This window comes from Pseudopipra pipra, chromosome 7, assembly GCF_036250125.1.
Source record: "Pseudopipra pipra isolate bDixPip1 chromosome 7, bDixPip1.hap1, whole genome shotgun sequence".
NCBI lineage: Eukaryota > Metazoa > Chordata > Aves > Passeriformes > Pipridae > Pseudopipra > Pseudopipra pipra.
The window spans coordinates 24,980,043-24,997,624 of NC_087555.1; the positions used below are offsets into that span (position 1 = coordinate 24,980,043).

At 45.2% G+C, this 17,582-nt stretch overlaps 1 protein-coding gene across 3 annotated transcripts in view; it reads left to right on the top strand.

The window, feature by feature from the left end:
- Window positions 1-17,034, top strand: part of MARCHF4 (membrane associated ring-CH-type finger 4) — a 101,849-nt gene extending 84,815 nt beyond the window's left edge. For all 3 annotated transcript variants that reach the window (XM_064661267.1, XM_064661268.1, XM_064661269.1), the window contains one exon: window positions 13,352-17,034. In XM_064661267.1, the coding sequence (XP_064517337.1) occupies window positions 13,352-13,713 (362 nt within the window). In that variant the 3' untranslated portion in view covers window positions 13,714-17,034. The remainder of the gene's footprint in view (window positions 1-13,351) is intronic.
- Window positions 17,035-17,582: the final 548 nt, after the last annotated feature.

Sequence of the window (17,582 nt, forward strand, 5' to 3'; positions counted from 1 at the left end):
TTATCCCCAGCAATGCAAAACTAATCCAATCTGCCTCTCCTTGGATCACTCTGATGGGGACTGTTGCTTTGTCCATGCCCACCAGTCCTTGCTCTCTGGCTCACCCTGCCTCAGTGCTGACAGCAGTGCACTTCCACGGGGACTAAATCCTTGTGTTCTTTGAAGCTTTTCCCGCTCTTTCCCTGGCAGCCAGTCCCTGACGGTATTTGCCTCCACAACAGCAACTGCACTGCAGCTCAGGAGTACAAGAGAGGCAAAGCAGGACCATTCATCCAGCCAACGATTTTTTTGGCACACCATGGCAATCCATTACAGATCAGGAAGTGTCTGCCTGCTGTTTTCAAATCCCAGCTGCCAGAAAGAATAATCAAAAGCATCCAGTATGTCTGACGGCATCTCAGCACAACCGTAGGTAATAACATAAGAAATCAATAGCCAATTAAAACTGATCCACAGCATTTGATCTTTCATAGTGCAATGGGAACAGTAATTAATGGAGCTTCCTTGAGACAGTGACAATTCAAGCTTCCTGCCAAGACTAATGTGGTTTCATTTTAAATGAGCTTTGCTTCCTAGAGAAAATGCCAGGCTGAGGTAGCCTGAGGGTATTTTCTAGCCAGGTCACTTGGGCCTTCAGCGTCCAAAGGATTTAGGAGACAAAGTCACAACACAATAAAGAGAAACTGAGAAATGAGGTGTCTTCAGGGTCTTAGTCTTCATCTGTATCGATCCAATTCTCAAAAGAAAAGCAGATGTTTTCATTCAGGTCTGCATAGTTCCTCAAGGTACAAAGCAGGAAGAATTTTTACAGCAGCAGTAGGGAATCAGTTTTGAGGAAGCACCAAGCTCATGTGTTAGCTTGATGACACCCTAAAGACAGAGCACAAGGCAAAGAAGTTCGGCAAATGTCTGGAGGAGAGACTTGACACCAGCACACGCAGCAAATGTGTGTGGCTTTGACACCCATGAGAATATACGGAAGTCTTCCATGCCTTTCAACTTGATGCACTGCTTGCCACGCTCTTCATGCACTTATTACCCAGTTTGCCTGTAAACTGGAGCTACCAGGAGCTAATTGAAGTGGCCAGATCCAGGTCCTACCTTCACAGCCAGCAGTCAGGATAAAATCAGGCAGCCAGTTCACCGTTTTTTCGCTGTGAACCCTGGTTTGCACACATTCAGCCAAATGTGCATGCTTGCAAAACCACTGAGCAAATCATTGATCTATCAGGTGTAAAGAGGGGTTTGGAGACAGGAACAGTTCCCACAGGTCACGTTATGGGGCTCTCAATCCAGCTGGGCAAGGTCTGTTCCTGAGAGCAATTATTGCAGGCCTTGTAGCTGGGCCGGCACGAGGAGGAGCAACGCTGCACAGCTGATCTGACAACCAACTCCTTGGCCGCTATCCAGGAACAGCGGATGCTCGGCAAAATCCAGACAGGCCACCCCTCTGTTCCTGAAAGATGGGACCTGTTTTTATCTAATGCTGCACTGATTATTCCATAAGAGAGTGGGGCAGCTGGTGTGTGTGCATGGGTGCTGCTCTAGCCAGTGGGCGTGTCTGCAGAGGCTCAATGTGCCCACTGAACTCCAGTGCAGCTCTGGCAGCTCTCTGCAGAGGGAGCATGTTGGTGCTGAGCAGAGCCACAGGGTTTGGACCTGCCTCTGAACCCTCTCCCTTTTTGTAGGGAACAAACTCAGCTTCGAGCACGATCAGAGCAGCACCTGGCCTTTCACACGTGTCTGTTCAGCTCCACACTCCTTCACCACATCTATCTCCATGCGGGGTCCCACTGTTGCAACAGGGCTCCAGAGATGTATTTTGTTGTGAATAACCATATGGTGCTCTCTGCTCCAGTGGATCAATGTGTTTAGCATTTAATGAGGGCAATGTAATTAACATTTTCTGAGGGAAAAAAAAATCTTTTGCCTTGTGAATTGCACCTTGTGCTTTCAAGTGTGATACGTTATAATCAGAATGATGGTTCCCTGTCACTAAACTCCATGCTGAAATGAAGTGTCTGGTGTCCCTGGGTTAAGTTTCCATACGTAGGCAGAGGCAGAAGTACTTACCTGCCTGTCATAGCTTCTACACTATGGCAGGAAATTCCCTTGTAGGCAGCTGGTAGGATCTCCCATGCCAGCTGCACAAATTGTGCTATCTACTAAAGGATGAAAAAAAGTCAGCTCTTTGCCAGGCTGTGTTTTTCCAACTGCCTTCTGTCCCATTGCTCCTCCTACTACTGCCTGCATCCCCACAGACACTTTACTCCTGGAGGTGGGAAGCTGTGGTCCATGGCATTCTGTTGCGGCTGTACCAAGAGAATTCAACTCTGTGGTCAAAGATGAGATCACAGGAGGTCATCCCCCATGCACAGTGATGGAGCTGCTTTTGGTGTGTCCCCTGCTCTGTGGGGAGCCAGCAGCAGACATAAGGGGAGATTAATATGAAACCACATTAATCCAGCTCTGGGATCACTTCTTAAAGACTGACTGATGACGGCTACCTACCAACAGAGCCATCTCTCAGATCCAGAATACAACAGTCTATAAGGAAGAATTGCAAACAGGCCCATGGGTGAAGTTGCTAAACTTAATTCTTCCTGGAAGTTTTTCCCTGAAGCATAGCTTTTCTTCCTGCACCAAGATCCACCAATGGCAGCCATAGCCTGAGTCCCTCTGTCTCATGGCAGAGCTGGATCCATAATACCCTATTATGTGCAGTGTTAAGTAGAAATTGTTCAGTAATATTAAATAACTCCAGGGATCCTATGCCCAGTAGTCCAGCCAACACTTTACCTTCTCAGCAAACAAGCCCACAGCAATGACATTCAGGCAGTGTGGAGTGAGCAGTCATCACTACCTGCTGAATGCAGAGAAGCCTGAAGAGCTGAAGGTCCAGACACTTCACTCTGCTCAACTGGGACAATTCACTCTGCTCAGCCACAGCCACATCATGGACCTCTCTGCATCCTACAAGGCTCTTCTGAAGACCTGTGCTGCAGGCTTAGCCACTCTTGGTTCCTTTCACTGCTGTCATACTTGTCAGCTCAGCATTGGTGGATCCCACAGGTGCAGGTAAACTCTTACATGCTCCATTAACCACCGTCAGCATTCACTCAGCTGGATATCGCAGCTCATAAAGGCCTTCAGCTCTGGTGGAAGAAGCTTGTATACCCAGAGTAGGAAGGAAAAAGTTTTGCTCTCTTAGAGATCCTAGCTAGTAACAGATCAGAAATGATAGACCCTTGTCCTTTTGGCTTCTACCACCCTAATTAATTTTGAAATCTCTCCTCCTTCTGTGGGAGAGGTGAAGGCCTTGTAGGCGAGAAGGTAGGGTGAGACCTGTGAGGACAGCATAAGGAGCAGAGAGGAGAGGCTGCAGCACCCAAGATGGAAGGCTTTTGGGAATCTCACAGAAATCCTGGATTTGCAATGAATGATTTTATCATGGCTGTGCAGGACAAAGCGGCCAAACACAGGCTGCACCACAGTGTATCCCAGGAATACATTTATCCCAACAAAAGGCTAGCCAAAGAGCACCATGAGCATCTTCTGCCTGACATTCATGGAATGCCTTCCTACACATCAGGAGGGAAAGATGCCCACATCTCGCTCCAGTGAGGGAGTAGAAAAAATCACAATGCACATGCTGACCTGTGACTTCAGAGGCACTCTCAGGTCCATTAACTTAGCCTGTGTGCCCTACATTTCCCTGAGGGATGTTAAGGGTGATCCGTGCTCACCTTTGTGTCTCTCCTAACTGGTTCCTAACCTTCTTAGGGGAAGAGCACTGAGGTGGCTGGAACAGGATGGAGGAACTGGGCTCAGACAGGACCTGCATCCCTTAGAAAATGAAAAAATGTGAAACTATTCTCATTTTTCCCAACAGAATTACATTTGCTAATAAAAGCAGAGAGGGAGGCACTAATTCTACCTTCAATAAGCAAATGTCATGTTTTGATCATTATTGAATAAAGCATTTTGATTTAGCATTTAGAGACGACTGCTCATGCTGAGTATTTTAAATTCAGTGTCAGATTTTGGAATACAACATTTTAAAAAAATTCAAGTCCAAATGAAACATTTTCACCTGTCTGAAAATACATGTGTATTATTCCATTCTGGGAAACAGTGTGACTTTTTCAGATCTCACTCCAAGCAAGTGTGAAGACAGATTCCCAAACCCTACACAGAACAGGGCTGTTGTCCAGCTTTGCCTTTAAAGAAGTGTCATGGGAATGGCTGAGGATCCAGCATGACTGCACAGGCAGTGTTTTGGTCAAAGTAACATTAGCTATGGTATAGCAAGGTTCAGAATGCAGACCTGAAGCAATGACTGTCTTCGTATAAGCACTGTGAAATGGAAGCCACATGCTTTTTCCCTTTTCACCATGAGTATTCAACTCCATAGACTTCTGTCAGGGAATATCTGGAAACCTAAAGGTAGAAAAGACCCACAAAATCACCCAGAGATGAGGGTGTGCATTTAGCCAGTGCTCTGTTCAATCTAGCTTGAAATGATTATTTACTCCCTTCTTTTAAAGACCTTGGAGTATCTGTCATGCACACAATGAGCGTCTTTCACCTGTTGTGCACAAAGCCTTTTCAAGATGTGGGGTGTTGCTGTGATCTCCATTTCAAATTTGATGAAAAAAGGCTCCAAGAGGATCTATACAATCCTAGCTACAAAATAAGGAGGGGGAAATTTAAGAGAGCAAGAGGGTGTGTTAGCACTGCCTCCTATCCCTCCTTTCCTGGCACAGTTACAGGTAGACTCACAAGTGGGGAATGCTGCTGGAAAGGCATGATTCAGAAGCAAAGCTTCTGCTGGTGGAGCTCCCATCTCTATTTATTTATTTGCTTTTTCCAAGAAGAATCTCATTTATTGCTCCCTGCATAACTAGAGACTGCCCTTTAATCCTCTGCACTGTGAATTAAATACCATGGGAGTACAAGAGCCCTTAAGGGCACAACATCCATTTTGCTGTAGCTGTCCACAGCCAGCTGGGTTTACGGGAGTACTTCAGTTTACATTTTATCTGTTGCCCGAGCAAGGATTTCTTAGGGTTTCATTTTATGTATTTTCACTGTTATTTTTTCTTTTGGTTTTTTAGTGGTTTTTGTCACAGTTTTGAGGCAAGGAGTAAAAGTACTAGTCTGGGCAGCGCAGGAGAAATTAGTAGTGGTTGATATTTCATATGCTTACAGCTGGAAGTATTGTGGCATCTCTAGAGCAAGGGTGTTGCTGTGTGCAGCTGCTGGGGTCACCTCAGCTCCTCTGTCACAGACAGCATCCTGCAGACAGGCAGTGCTAATGTCCCATTGCAAACAAACCATGTGGGAGTGCTGAATGAAAAGTAATTTCCTGTCCACTGGACATCTCCTGTCAGATCCTTAATTTTGCCAGACTTTCCTCATTTTGGGTCTTACCAGCTCAGCCCTACAGGGCCCAGTCAGTGTGTTGCAGAGGAGTACATGGGTCGGCAGGGGACATGGCTGAGGATGTTTGCCCTGGGATGGAGGCAGCAGCTCACAGAGAAGATGCATCTACCTTGCAGCCATAAAAGCTCCCCAAATGCTTCTACAACATGCTGTCCCCAGCTCCCACAAGCTCCACAAGCCCCATGACAGGCAGTCCTACCTGTCAACTCAATTCATCCTGCTGGATAAAGCATTCGTCCTCCCACAGCTACAAATGCCATGTCTGTGGGATGAACTGGTCCTGCTTCCAAGAGGAATGCATAGCATTCTGTGCACACAGGAATCACTGCTGCATACTTGTGTTACATGAACTCATGACGTGCTGCGGCATCACAACCTGGCAATTGTTCCTTGCCACATAGCTCAGCAGCATCCTGCAAAATCACAGTGCTGCTTGGGGGAGAGACGCTGCCAGCTGCCACACCAAGCACTGCCAACAGTACTAAAGGAGCTGCCTCCTCTCCCCAGCCCCCCACGCTCTGCTCCATGATCACTCGCATGGTGGAGCAGCAACTGTGGGGATTCTCTGAGATGCCGGCACGCTGGATCCATCTCCCACCAAGCAGGACTCCTGCTGAGTCTGGGGGTGGGTGTTAATGGCTGCAGAGAGCTGCAGGGACAGAGCGTAATCACCCGCCCAGATGGGACCTGCTGCTCCCATGGCTCTGCCAGATGGAGCGGAGGAAGCAGGGAGGGAGAAGGGCTCTTTCTGCATTTCTGGGGGGCCCTGGCCCACCAGGGGCTGAGGAAGCTTTGAGGAACAGCTGCCCTTGAGCAAGAGGAGATAAGCTGTAATAAACACAAGATTTTCTGGTTAGTCATCAATTGAAGGTTGTGGACCAGCCTGTTTGTGCTGTAATGACCCAATGGAGTTGCTGCCCCTGTGGCCTGAGGAGATCCAAGCATGGCACACACATGCTGCAAAAGCCCTGTGACAGTGAAATCTTGTTACGGTGAATGCACTCAGAGAGCAGAAGGTGTGTTTTATCTTCCCCAGACCCATGGATTCCATAATGGCACATGCCATCCAGTGATCAACAGCACTCTAACAGAGTCCAGCCATGCAGACATCCCAGTTCTGCCAAGACAAAATACAGTCCAGATTCATACATAATCAGTTCTTAAGATACTAAAAAAATGTGCATTGAAAATGATTGATAAGAAAATGCCTGATTATAATCAGCTAATTATTTTTCCATATGTTAAGCATTCATTTTAGCTCTAATCATTATGAATACATTTTCAGTTTATACTGTCTCTCATTCAATGCTGGCAGCTGCTAAGTTTGCTCACCCTCCTAGTACAGTTCAAGTGTTATTCAGAGTAAATCTTTGCTAGATGTCTTGTGGACTATAAAAGTCCTGACCACTGGTCAAGCATCTTGCAACTGCCAGAAATGTCTAAAAGACAGCACCAGAGGTTCTAAGTCATCCACTATGAACTACTCCTATATGCAGGGTAGACTGTCCACTAAGCTCTTGAAACATTCTGGGGACAAAATTTATGTTTTGGAAAGTGGAGATGGCAGTTATGAAGGAGTCTATACTTCCTCTTCGATTTCACCAGAAAGCAAAAAATCCCTGAAAATCTGAATGTAACAGTAGTTTGCATGGAAAGTGACTGTTCGATGAAAGCATTCCTGAGCTGAAGAAAAGTAAGATGTGAGGATAATGGACTCCAGAAAAGCAGTGGCAGCAGCCTCAGGGGACCAGAGCAGGGAGCGTCTCTTGGGAAGAGAACTTGAAGGATAAAAGAGCTGTGAACAGCTCACAGCTGCCAAAAGGATGATACTGAAGGCACAACAGCAAACTGTGCCTGTGCAGGGGAAAGCTCAGAAGCGTGGGAAGAGAGCACTGAAGCTATATCAGGAACTCTTTGAGGACCCAAAATCAGAAGCTGCAATCACACAAAAGGCAGAAAGAATAACCTTCAACTAACGAAAAGTCTCTAGAAATCACACAGGCATGGGCAGCTATCAGGGTTGAACCCCAAGATGACCATCCAGGAATACAAAAGGCAAAAAGAAATGAGTCCATAAGCATATGTAAAGAAGAAGAACAAGGCAAGTCTAAGAGCTCAAGTAATATTTGATACACAGAGGGCCAAAGAGTTAAATGTTGCCTTTGTTTCAGTCCTGAAAACTTAGCTAAAATAATTTTAATGCGGAGAAGGAAGCCCAGGGCAGAATCAGAAGAGAACAGCCTCAAATGAGTTAGCTCTGTCATTGTCAGCATGTCCTAATGAACTTCAGAGGAAGCTGCAGGAGCAGTCTCTGACCCATGAGCATTTCATCATCCGGAACTTGGGGAGGATGCAGGAGGTGCCAGGCAGCTGGGGAAATGCAAGCAGAGTACCTATCTTTAAATATAACCTCTATCATTAAAGAAAGTAGGAATTGAGGATGAAGGAAATGAAGGGCAAATCAGCTTAACTGATTCATAGAAAGATAGTGGAATATTTTTTTAGCTAACCAACTGATGAGCATGAGGGTATAACCATTTGTGATTTGGAAGGATCGTTGTACTAGTGGCTAAAGAGAAAGCAGTTAGGTTGTTATGCTGTGATTTGGGCAATGCTCTTGATTCCTTGCCTTTAGATTCTCCTAAATAAACAAGAGAAATGTGCTCTAGATTACATAATTATAGTGCAGGTGTACAGCCAGTGGAAAAACTGCTTTCTCAGTAGCCGTCAGTGGTGTACTGTAAACTGGGAACCCATTTCAAGTAGAGACTGTTTTGGACTCTGCTCTCTTCAATATTTTTATTAATGACTTAGATAATTAAATAGGAAGTGCTGTTATAAAATTCACATATGACACCAAGATTGGAAAGGCTGCAAGCACTTTGGAGGATCAGATCAGCATTTGAAATTTTAAATGATTCTGGCAAATTGGAGGAATCAACAAGATGTAATCGAATTAAGAGAAGTGCAAACACAAGCTGGACCAGGCAGTCACATTGCTGAAGACAGGAATTCTGTGACATATCAATTTATTTCATCAGGGAATCAAAAGGCAGGTGGTGGGTACAGTGTAAATTCTGCACCTCCATGGTCTAGGGACTGCACCCTCCTGGGGAGTTCACATGAAGAAAAAAGGGGGATGAAATGAAGAGGTTCTGGAGATGATGAACAGGAATGAGGAGAAGAAGGACAATTACCTCATTCCCAGCCTGGTCAGCTCTGAGGTTCACACCTCTCCTCCCAAATCAGCCCAAGTGAGAGTCCCATTGGTGCCATGACATTATTTTCAATTATGAAACTATCTCTCCCCACTCCTTGGTTCACCCTCTTCCCCGTTTCCTGAAGAGCACAGCTCTATAGCCTTGATCATCACCCACAGGAGGATTGTATGCTAGGTTGTTTAAAGAACATGTAATGCTGGAACTCACCTGGTCACGATGTTGGGGAATGCCAGATACTAGGTATCCCTTTCCCTGCCTGTATTTCCTGGAACAGATCCCTCTGGCTCTCTTTTCCTGGTTTATCATGAGCCACTTTCCTGCTCTTAGGTCAAGATAAAAGGTGACTAAGGATGGAGCAAATAGGATGAGATTAAGGCAAAGAGATAAGTGAGGGTTGAGCTGCTGGAGTTTTGGAAACAAAAGTGGAGAAACTTGAGATTGTCACAAAAGATTAAAGAATTCGCAGAAAGGGAGGGAAGTGTTTTGTGTATGATGTCAGTAGAGAGAAAAGCTGGCAATGAGAAGTGTTGTCTCCCAGAAAGCTTGGTTTACCTTGGCCTGAGTCACCACTGCTGTGGATGCAAACATTAAGCTTTGATCACAGCTGCCATAATCTTCCCCTGACACCCAGTAATGAAAGCAACAGAAACAGGCTAAAGCATGGCAGCTGTCTGGCTGAGATGAAACTGCATTTGGAAAGGAAAACAAAAGAGCAAAGTGCTGCTGAAGGTGGAAACAAGAGGTGACAACTCAGGTGGCAAGACAGGGCCTTTTTGAGAAGGTAACTGGCTGGAATGGACTCTGATTTTTCCTCCAGTAGATAATAAGAGTGTCAGTGCAGGGATGATGTACCACCCACTGTCAGCAGAAGCCCTGTTTTGGTGGGGTTTTTATGGGTGAAGAGGTGAAACAGTTCCTTTCCCAAGAATTTACCTATTTCTTTCAAGAAAGTGCATGGTAAGTGTTGGAATAAGAGGAAAGTTTTAATTAGAGACTGAAAGTCCTGGTGAAAAGATAACTTGGTGTCAGAGTCTGACCGTGTTTAGGAGGTCACTGCTTGTCATTTCTGGGAAACTGCTGCTCCAAAATTGCCTTAGATTGGAGGTTCACAATCCCCCAGTTAACCTCACAGTTGATGGTACACCAGCTGATTCCCCCTTCCTTACCCAGAGACATAAACACAGTTGTCCCTGTTGCCATTTCTCTTGATCAGTTTTGTCACAAGTCTGCTGATCCAATGCTGATCCCATCCCTTCTAAACCAAGGAATTCCAGCTTTCTACAACTTTCAGCTCAAGGAATTTTGTCCAATGCTGGTCCAGCCAGGTCTCTACACAAGAAAATGGGAATGAGAACAGCACATCATCAGTGTCCCCATTCCATGGGAGTTTTATTTCACCAGCACCACGAACTAAGGATTTCATAAAACAGGCAACAGTCTGGACCAACAAGTTCCGTGTAAAATTTACAGAGATTTTCCTTCTGAAGAGGATGATTTTCACAGAGGATCAATTGAGAACAGATTTTGTGAAACAGAAGAGGGTGAGGTAAACTGGGAAGGAGTGTAAAAGGACCAGGACACTACCAGAATCCATCTTAAACTCTCTATGTGTTGAAAAGAGAGAATTGCACAGAGAGAGAAGTTCACACCAACCTGCAATCTTACACACCCACACAGAGGATTTGACTTATGGAATAATTGGCTTTAGCTGGACATGTCAAGTTGAATACAGTTCTTCCTGAAGGATTTCCCACTGAATTCTGGCCTTAAACTTGAAAGTTTCACCTCTGTCAACAAGAATGATCTTTGAGGGAGGGGGTTTTTTGTTAGGGGATTCACAGAGCTGAATCTAGAAATTCCAGTCCTAATTTATCTAAGGCAGACAGAATTTGTTTCAATGGGAGCATTAAGCATCCTGCAGCTTGATATAAAGGGGAAGACTCTTGCTTACTCTTGGCATTTACTCTTGCAAATGAATCACTGTTACTTCCGCCTCCCTGCCCACCCCTCCACTTGGTTTCTTCTTAATTTCACAGCTTCCTGAGCTTGACACTGGGAAATCGATAAGTAATTTAGAGCCCAGTAAATACAGATGAAAACAAGTTATTTTGTACTTTTATAAATATTTGGAAACCAGAATTATCTAAGAAAGCAGGTGCTCAGTTGACTCAGCAACCCATCCATCAGCATCACACAGTTAATTGCATAAGATCATAAACATTTATAATTAGAAGGCAAACAAACAAGAATTTTATAAACAGCCCTCTTGAATCAGGCTGCGCATTAAATATTTGTGATAAGGTAATTAAGAATAGATTTACAATCCTGGCTCAGTGTTTAATACTTCGTAGAATGGATTTGATTCTATGAAGAATGTTCTACAGCCAAAGAGAAAGCATTTGATTTCAACTCTTTTATCCCAGGCTTAAGGTGGCCTCTGAGAAACACTGGCTCTCTCATTGATCAGAGTGAAATTTCATTCATTACAGATCAGACAGCTCATTTAAATATATGTCTAATGTCCCTTGTCATGGGCTGATCCACTTCAGGCCTGCTTCAAAGCTCCATCTCCTTGGCTGGATCTGCAGGCTTTCCCTAAGTCCTGTGTTTTATTGTTGATGCTTTGATCAGACCACGTCAGAATTCTCAACCATGTTTCAAAGCAGGGGGGAAAACCCACGTTTTTCTATTATGATGTCATGGTGTTTGGTTATGAGAAGCCAGCACCACTGCAGGATTACAGCTGTGTAATCTCAACGGCCTATGGGAACCAGAGAGTAGAGCTCTCTCATACTATGCTATTCCCTGTCCCAAAACAGTCAGATCTGCATACTTAAACTATCCAATGTAATTACTTCTACAGCCAGGGAGCAGGCTTGGCACCCCATTTCAATGAATGCGAGAGTCCCCCTGAAGCTAATCTGTGATCCAGTCAGCAGGGCTCCTAGTTATGCTTAAAACCAGGCAGGCTAGAAACTCAGTCTGTACTGAAGCAGTGATTTAAACTCTCTAACATCAGATGCAGACCCTGAGAAAGGGGGTGGCTGCATCCCATCAGTGAGTAATGGGGAGATCAGCCCTAAGGGTAAGATGACCTTCAGGTATTTGGGGTTTGATGTAGCATGGGTTTACTCCAGTATTATCTGCCATCGAAAACTAGAACAATCCAGAAAAGACAGGTGGTGGCTAAAGCTGTAGCATTTGATTCATTGGGAATAGCCATAAACCACTTTATTCTGTGGTGACTATTATCTCTCCACACATTGTTGGTCAAGTCAGCCCCTTTGTTTAGGCATGATTTTGATTCTTATTTCTTGTGGGTCTTTTGTTCTTGTACTTTTACACTTGCAACAGGCAGGTAAGAGAGCTACTCTTCCTAGAAATGTTTTCGATAATCTTGATCCTGATTGAGAATGGTGAAGCCATAGTCATTAAGAACAATGAAGCTGTCCATGTGCTAACTCACCCAGTCCTGCCTGCTGGTCTGGCTTTAGTTGCATGGAATAAAAAGGCACTTTCCTGAGAGACAGATGGCTGCAAAACAAGGAGACTCAGACCCCCCTCATTCCACATAAATCCCATTGTCTAGCAAAGCCTGTGGGATAAATTACAGCGTGCCAGCTAATCTACATGAGATGTTGCAGCTTCCTCCAGCCCGAGTGGAGAAGAACACCTTTGTGTTGCAGCCACTGCTGGACCTAGTGCTTCCTAAGGGTCTAGCCAGAGCCTGGCAACTTAATAATAACAGAGCTTAATACTCGAGTACTGTCATCATCTAAACAACTACAATTATTTAATTCCTTATTCATCTGGCAAGGTTGGGGAGGATGATGGAGACAGCTGGGAGATGAGATAACTGCTGGGTGGAAGGGCCTGAGCTGCTCACTCTTTTTTGAATGTGGAGACCATTAGAAGTCAGGTGTCGTGCAGCCCAGTGCCACCCCCAGACATCAGCTCTGGTGAATGCAGGTGGGCACCGGGACACACTCAGGGCACACACTGTGAGCACACACTGTGTGAGCTCATCTGCCCTTTCTGTGAAGCGTGCTGAGTTCCCCCTTGAGACGAAGCAATGACGTACAGTGAGGTACCTGCTCTGCAAATGAGCAAAACTTTGCCTTTGATAACAAACCACTTACGGGAATAGACAGACCTTTTTTTTGGCTTGATTGCTGCCTCTGGCCTGCACATGTGTGTCTGCTCTGCTGCTGTGTGTGTGGGGAGAGACACGGGCTGTGCACACACATGGTGCTGGAGCAGCAGCCGTCACTGGAACATCAGATCCAGTTACACCCCCTCCAAACACACGCCGTTAGCTCAGTGAATCATGCCTATGCATCATGAAAAATTAGTCCAGCGACTGAGGAACCTCAGGCATTTATTGGTAAACAGATACTCTGTTGCTGTAAGAGCATAACTCACTGTGCTGCATTTACGATCCTTTTATAGATGGCTGAGATAAAACTGTAATCCTTTTAATTCAGGGGGAAAAGGGATCCAGGAGAGGAGGAGCACCAGTGCTCTGACTGTCGGTAATTAAAATAGAGGATTTATATGGAGTAAACACTGGCTGAGGGAGAGCTGAGATTAACCAGCTAGCTGGGGAAAGGTGCTGGGGTAGGTTTGTGGTTCTTTCTAAAGTTTTGTTTCTGTTTTATGTTTATTTCTTTCCCACTTCCCTCCAGGTCTAATAATACACGAAGGGCCCTCAGTTTACCGGATTTTTAAACGGTGGCAGGCGGTCAATCAGCAGTGGAAAGTGCTGAACTATGACAAAACAAAGGACATGGAGGAGCAAAAAACAGGGACCAGGACAAATCAGCGCCCCTCCTCCCAAACCACCCACTCGTCCTCCACTGGTGGTACAGCCACTAACTCCGCTCCAGCCGACAGCGGGGCACGGGCTGCCGGCCATGCCACAGGCACCCTCTCTGACCACCACTGTGCTTATACCATCCTGCATATACTCAGCCACCTGAGGCCTCACGAACAGAGGAGTCAGTCTAGTAGTAACAGAGAGCTCGTCATGAGGGTCACGACGGTCTGAGCCGAGGAATTCAGGAGGCCTTAACATGAAGCGGAGGAGACAAAGAACTCATAAAGCAGAGGAGCATGGTGTGCCTTTTTCTTTCTCTTTCCTTTTCTTTTTTCTCTTTTTTTTCCTCCTCTCCTTTTCATTTTTCAGTAACTGCACAAGATATAAGAGGCGGCACCTGGCCAGCTGAGGAAAAAAGCAGGTGGAGGGAGAGCTGCACACTCATGCTAAAGAGGTTAATGTTTTCCAGCCTGTTTAAAAAAAAAAAAAAAAAAAAAGAAAAAAAAAAAAAACAACAACACAAATCACAAAAAAACCAACAAAACAAGTGCAATACAGACTACAAACTGAGTAGGCAGAGTTCTGGGGAAGCAGAGGAACAGACGGTTTAGCATGTCTTACAAATCCTATTACCTGGAATAGGTAACGCTCTGTACACACCCCCCGTACACACACGCACGAGCACACAAACACACACACATAGTGTGAGATTTATAAAAACATGGAAGGGAACGAAATATTTGGAGTGTTTTTATTTTCCAGACTGTGATTAACCAGGGCTATGAGTTGTTTTGTTTCATTAGTCACTGGAGCTTTGTTTGATTTACCATGGGGTACCTGAAGTTAAATGGCTGGGGATTTTTCAGTATTGATTTACAGAAGGAGAGATTGAAACATCTCACCAACAAAATCTTAAAAAAATCCAGGCATACACAAATTTCACCAAAAATCCTTTTTTTTTTTTCATAATGTTCCTGACAAGGGGTTTATAAGGGTAGAACTGGGAGGGGGGAGGGTGCTCCATGACCTTTATTCGACGTATAGGCATTTTTGGCAAATTTTGTACAAACGTTCCGCAGGTGTTTCAAGCACAAGTACTGGTGTGATTCATGCCTTCATAACCCCAAATCCAGCATCCAAATCTTGCCACTCACACACATCATTTTCCATGCAGACATTCCAGGTTAATTTCCTTCCATTTTACTCCAATCACAAGAAGATGACCCATCCTCTGTGGGTGTCTGCTCCCTTGCCAATTCAGACACTCATGCATTAGAGATGTACTTTTTTTTTTGGTGTCTGTATCCCTGCTGCTCAATTTGCAACAGTCTCACTCAGTCTTGTAGGCTGATCCTTTCACATCCAGTCTGTTAGTTTATTACAGAGTCTATTCCATTCAATCATCCAAAAGAGAGTTAGTCTGAAGAGGGAGCACAGTTGCTCATTGACTGTGTAACACTTCTAATAAGTCTCCTTCTCTGGGATATATCCTCGAAGGTACCGGTTGCTCTTCAGGAACATTCTCTTTTAATGCACAATGGCTGAATCATTTGTGGATATTAAAGGGACACTGTCAAGTACTTTTTAATAGTTTTTAGGGTTTGGGCTTTTTTTACTCTCCATTGTTTGTAATATTCTCTTACAAGCTTGAAAATAAAATTTCTTTCCCTACCGATTTTGTCCTTTTCCATTTGGGCACGTATGGTTCTCTCCACTCACTCCATTCCTTTCATCATCCCTATCCCTCTTCTCCCCACCTTTCTTCTGCAACAGGAGGAAATCCATATTGCTGATTTCCTGCTGAATGTCCTGGCTCTGTGGAGGGTATGTCCCAACTCTGTGGTGTTTAGCTATTTTGCATCTGCCATGAAGAAAGCATAAGAGCAAGAACCTTAAAAACACAGAGATTAGCTAATTGAGGAGCAACAGCTCAGCAGTCCTAAAACAATGAACCTGTGGTGATCAAACCTGAACCCAGCTCCCCCCAAAATCAAGATAAGCACTTCAGCCAAACTGCATCCATTTAGCAGCAGTGCCGAGCAACGTTGCACGATGGCTGCATTCAACTGCCCTCCATATCATACCAGCACCTCTCACAGCTTCTATTGGAGACAGGGCAAGCATGGGCTACCAGCTCCTTTGGCACCCAGTCTGTCATAGGTCAGGTGTTTCTGGACCAGAGAAGGTGTCAGACTTCAGCCCCTGGGTTTGAGCGCACCAGCCATTCTGCAACGTTGAAGATGGAGGTTAGCATCTTAAGGCAAGGCCATATTTTTCACCTCAATTACTTGACAGTGTCCCTTTAAATATCAGGATGCAACAGAACAGGTACTTCTGTGGCAGAGAGTGTGGGAGGTGAAACACCATTCAAAAAAGCTGACTTACTGAGGACCCATGTGAAACATGGTTTCTGAGGCCACTGTACCTTTATCTGACCAGATTTACTATCTACCAAAGAGTGCTTTTGGTGGAGAGGAGAAGGGGGTGTTGGTGGGCAGAGGGAAAGGGAAGGGGCAGTTCCAGTCATCTCTGAAAGTAGCTATCCCCAGAAGGAAAGTGTTGCAACGAACAGCCTCTGGAAGAACTGCTTCTGATCCACAGTAGAGAGAAACCTGGCCAAAGCAAGCAAACACAGCAGCCTTTCGCCCCTATACCTGTTCTGGAAGCTGTCCCCATTCCAAGAGATGAGTAATTATGGTGGTTTTGGGAAGGGGAAAGCATATGCAGATGAAAGGACAACTGTAACCCATGATGTTGTTTCCCTCCCTGCCCTCCACTCATTTAGTATGGAGAAGTCAAATTCCTTTAATTTGGCTAATGGCTAAAAGTTTATGAGGTCAGAAGCACAACTTGCTGTGAAAGAGTGGTGTGATCTGGTACTCTGAGCACACAGGACTCTGCAAACTCTCACTCCAGCTCTGCCACTGACTCTGTAGCCTTGGGCTGTTTGGCTCAGTCCCCCCTCCACGCAAAGGGGGAATAACAATACGTACCTACCTCACAGGGATGTTGTGAGAACCCACGTTGGTAAAGCCTGTTGAAGTGCTAAGTCTACCACCGGTAGTCACGAGGCGTGTGGTGGGGGTGAGCAGCGCTGCCCTTTTGCTGGTTACAGTCTGAATCACTCAGCAGGAGTTCCATCGGCCTTCTCCTGCTTGGAGATCCTCCTTGATCCGAAGCAGAGGGTGTCGTCCAAGTGCCCTCTCCTCCATTGCATGACATTTTAAGCGGCTGTGAGGTGCAGGGTAGTGACAGACATGAAGTCCTACTTGACCAGGGATTTGCTACAACGTTTTCTATATCTGTGGGGTTTGTTGGTTTGGTTTTTTCCATATATTGTGCTTAGAAATAAACTTTCCACTTAGGGCTGGCGGTTTGGGGTCTATTCTGTTGCATGGCAATGTATACAAGTCTTTTTGTCTGTCTTACTGTGCAAATGATCCCGCAGCCCAATTTCAGAGATGGGTGTGGTCTGAGCCTTGTCATAGTGGCGTAAGACTCAAAAGCCTGTCTAGACTGTTTAATATTTAAACAACACTATGAACTTGTCAATTGTATGTGTTCTGTGCAATACAAAGCATGTCATTAGCTGGCTTGATGGGCAGAGGGGCTAATGGAAGGTCAAAACTTGTTCAGAGAGCTTCATACACGTGCCAGCACGGAGCCGAAGGGCTGCCACCAGCAAAGCAAACTTGGGGAAGGCATTGGAAACTGTTTTCAGAACAGTTTACTCCAGAACAAGGTACTTCTGAGTTTATGAACTTCTAGGCTGCCAATCCGAGAGAACAAGTGCAAATTTAGTGTGGGGGTTGGGGTTTTGAATTCTCTTTTTCTTTCCTCCCCAAAGTATTGATGGAAGAAACACTGATGAGGATCTCTTCCTTCCAGAGCACAGTTCTCTCATCTCCCACAATCTCCTTGTGCCATCCCCTTTGTGCTACTATGCAGGACTTTCAAAGGTGCAAACAGAGACAGTACACTCCTGAGACATGAAAAATAAGTTTTGTGTTGCGGGATTCTAGCTGACAGAAGAGATGGGGCAGAGCTATGCTACAGAAGGCATCTCTTCTTCCCCATGTCTTTCCTCTAGTCTTGTCTGA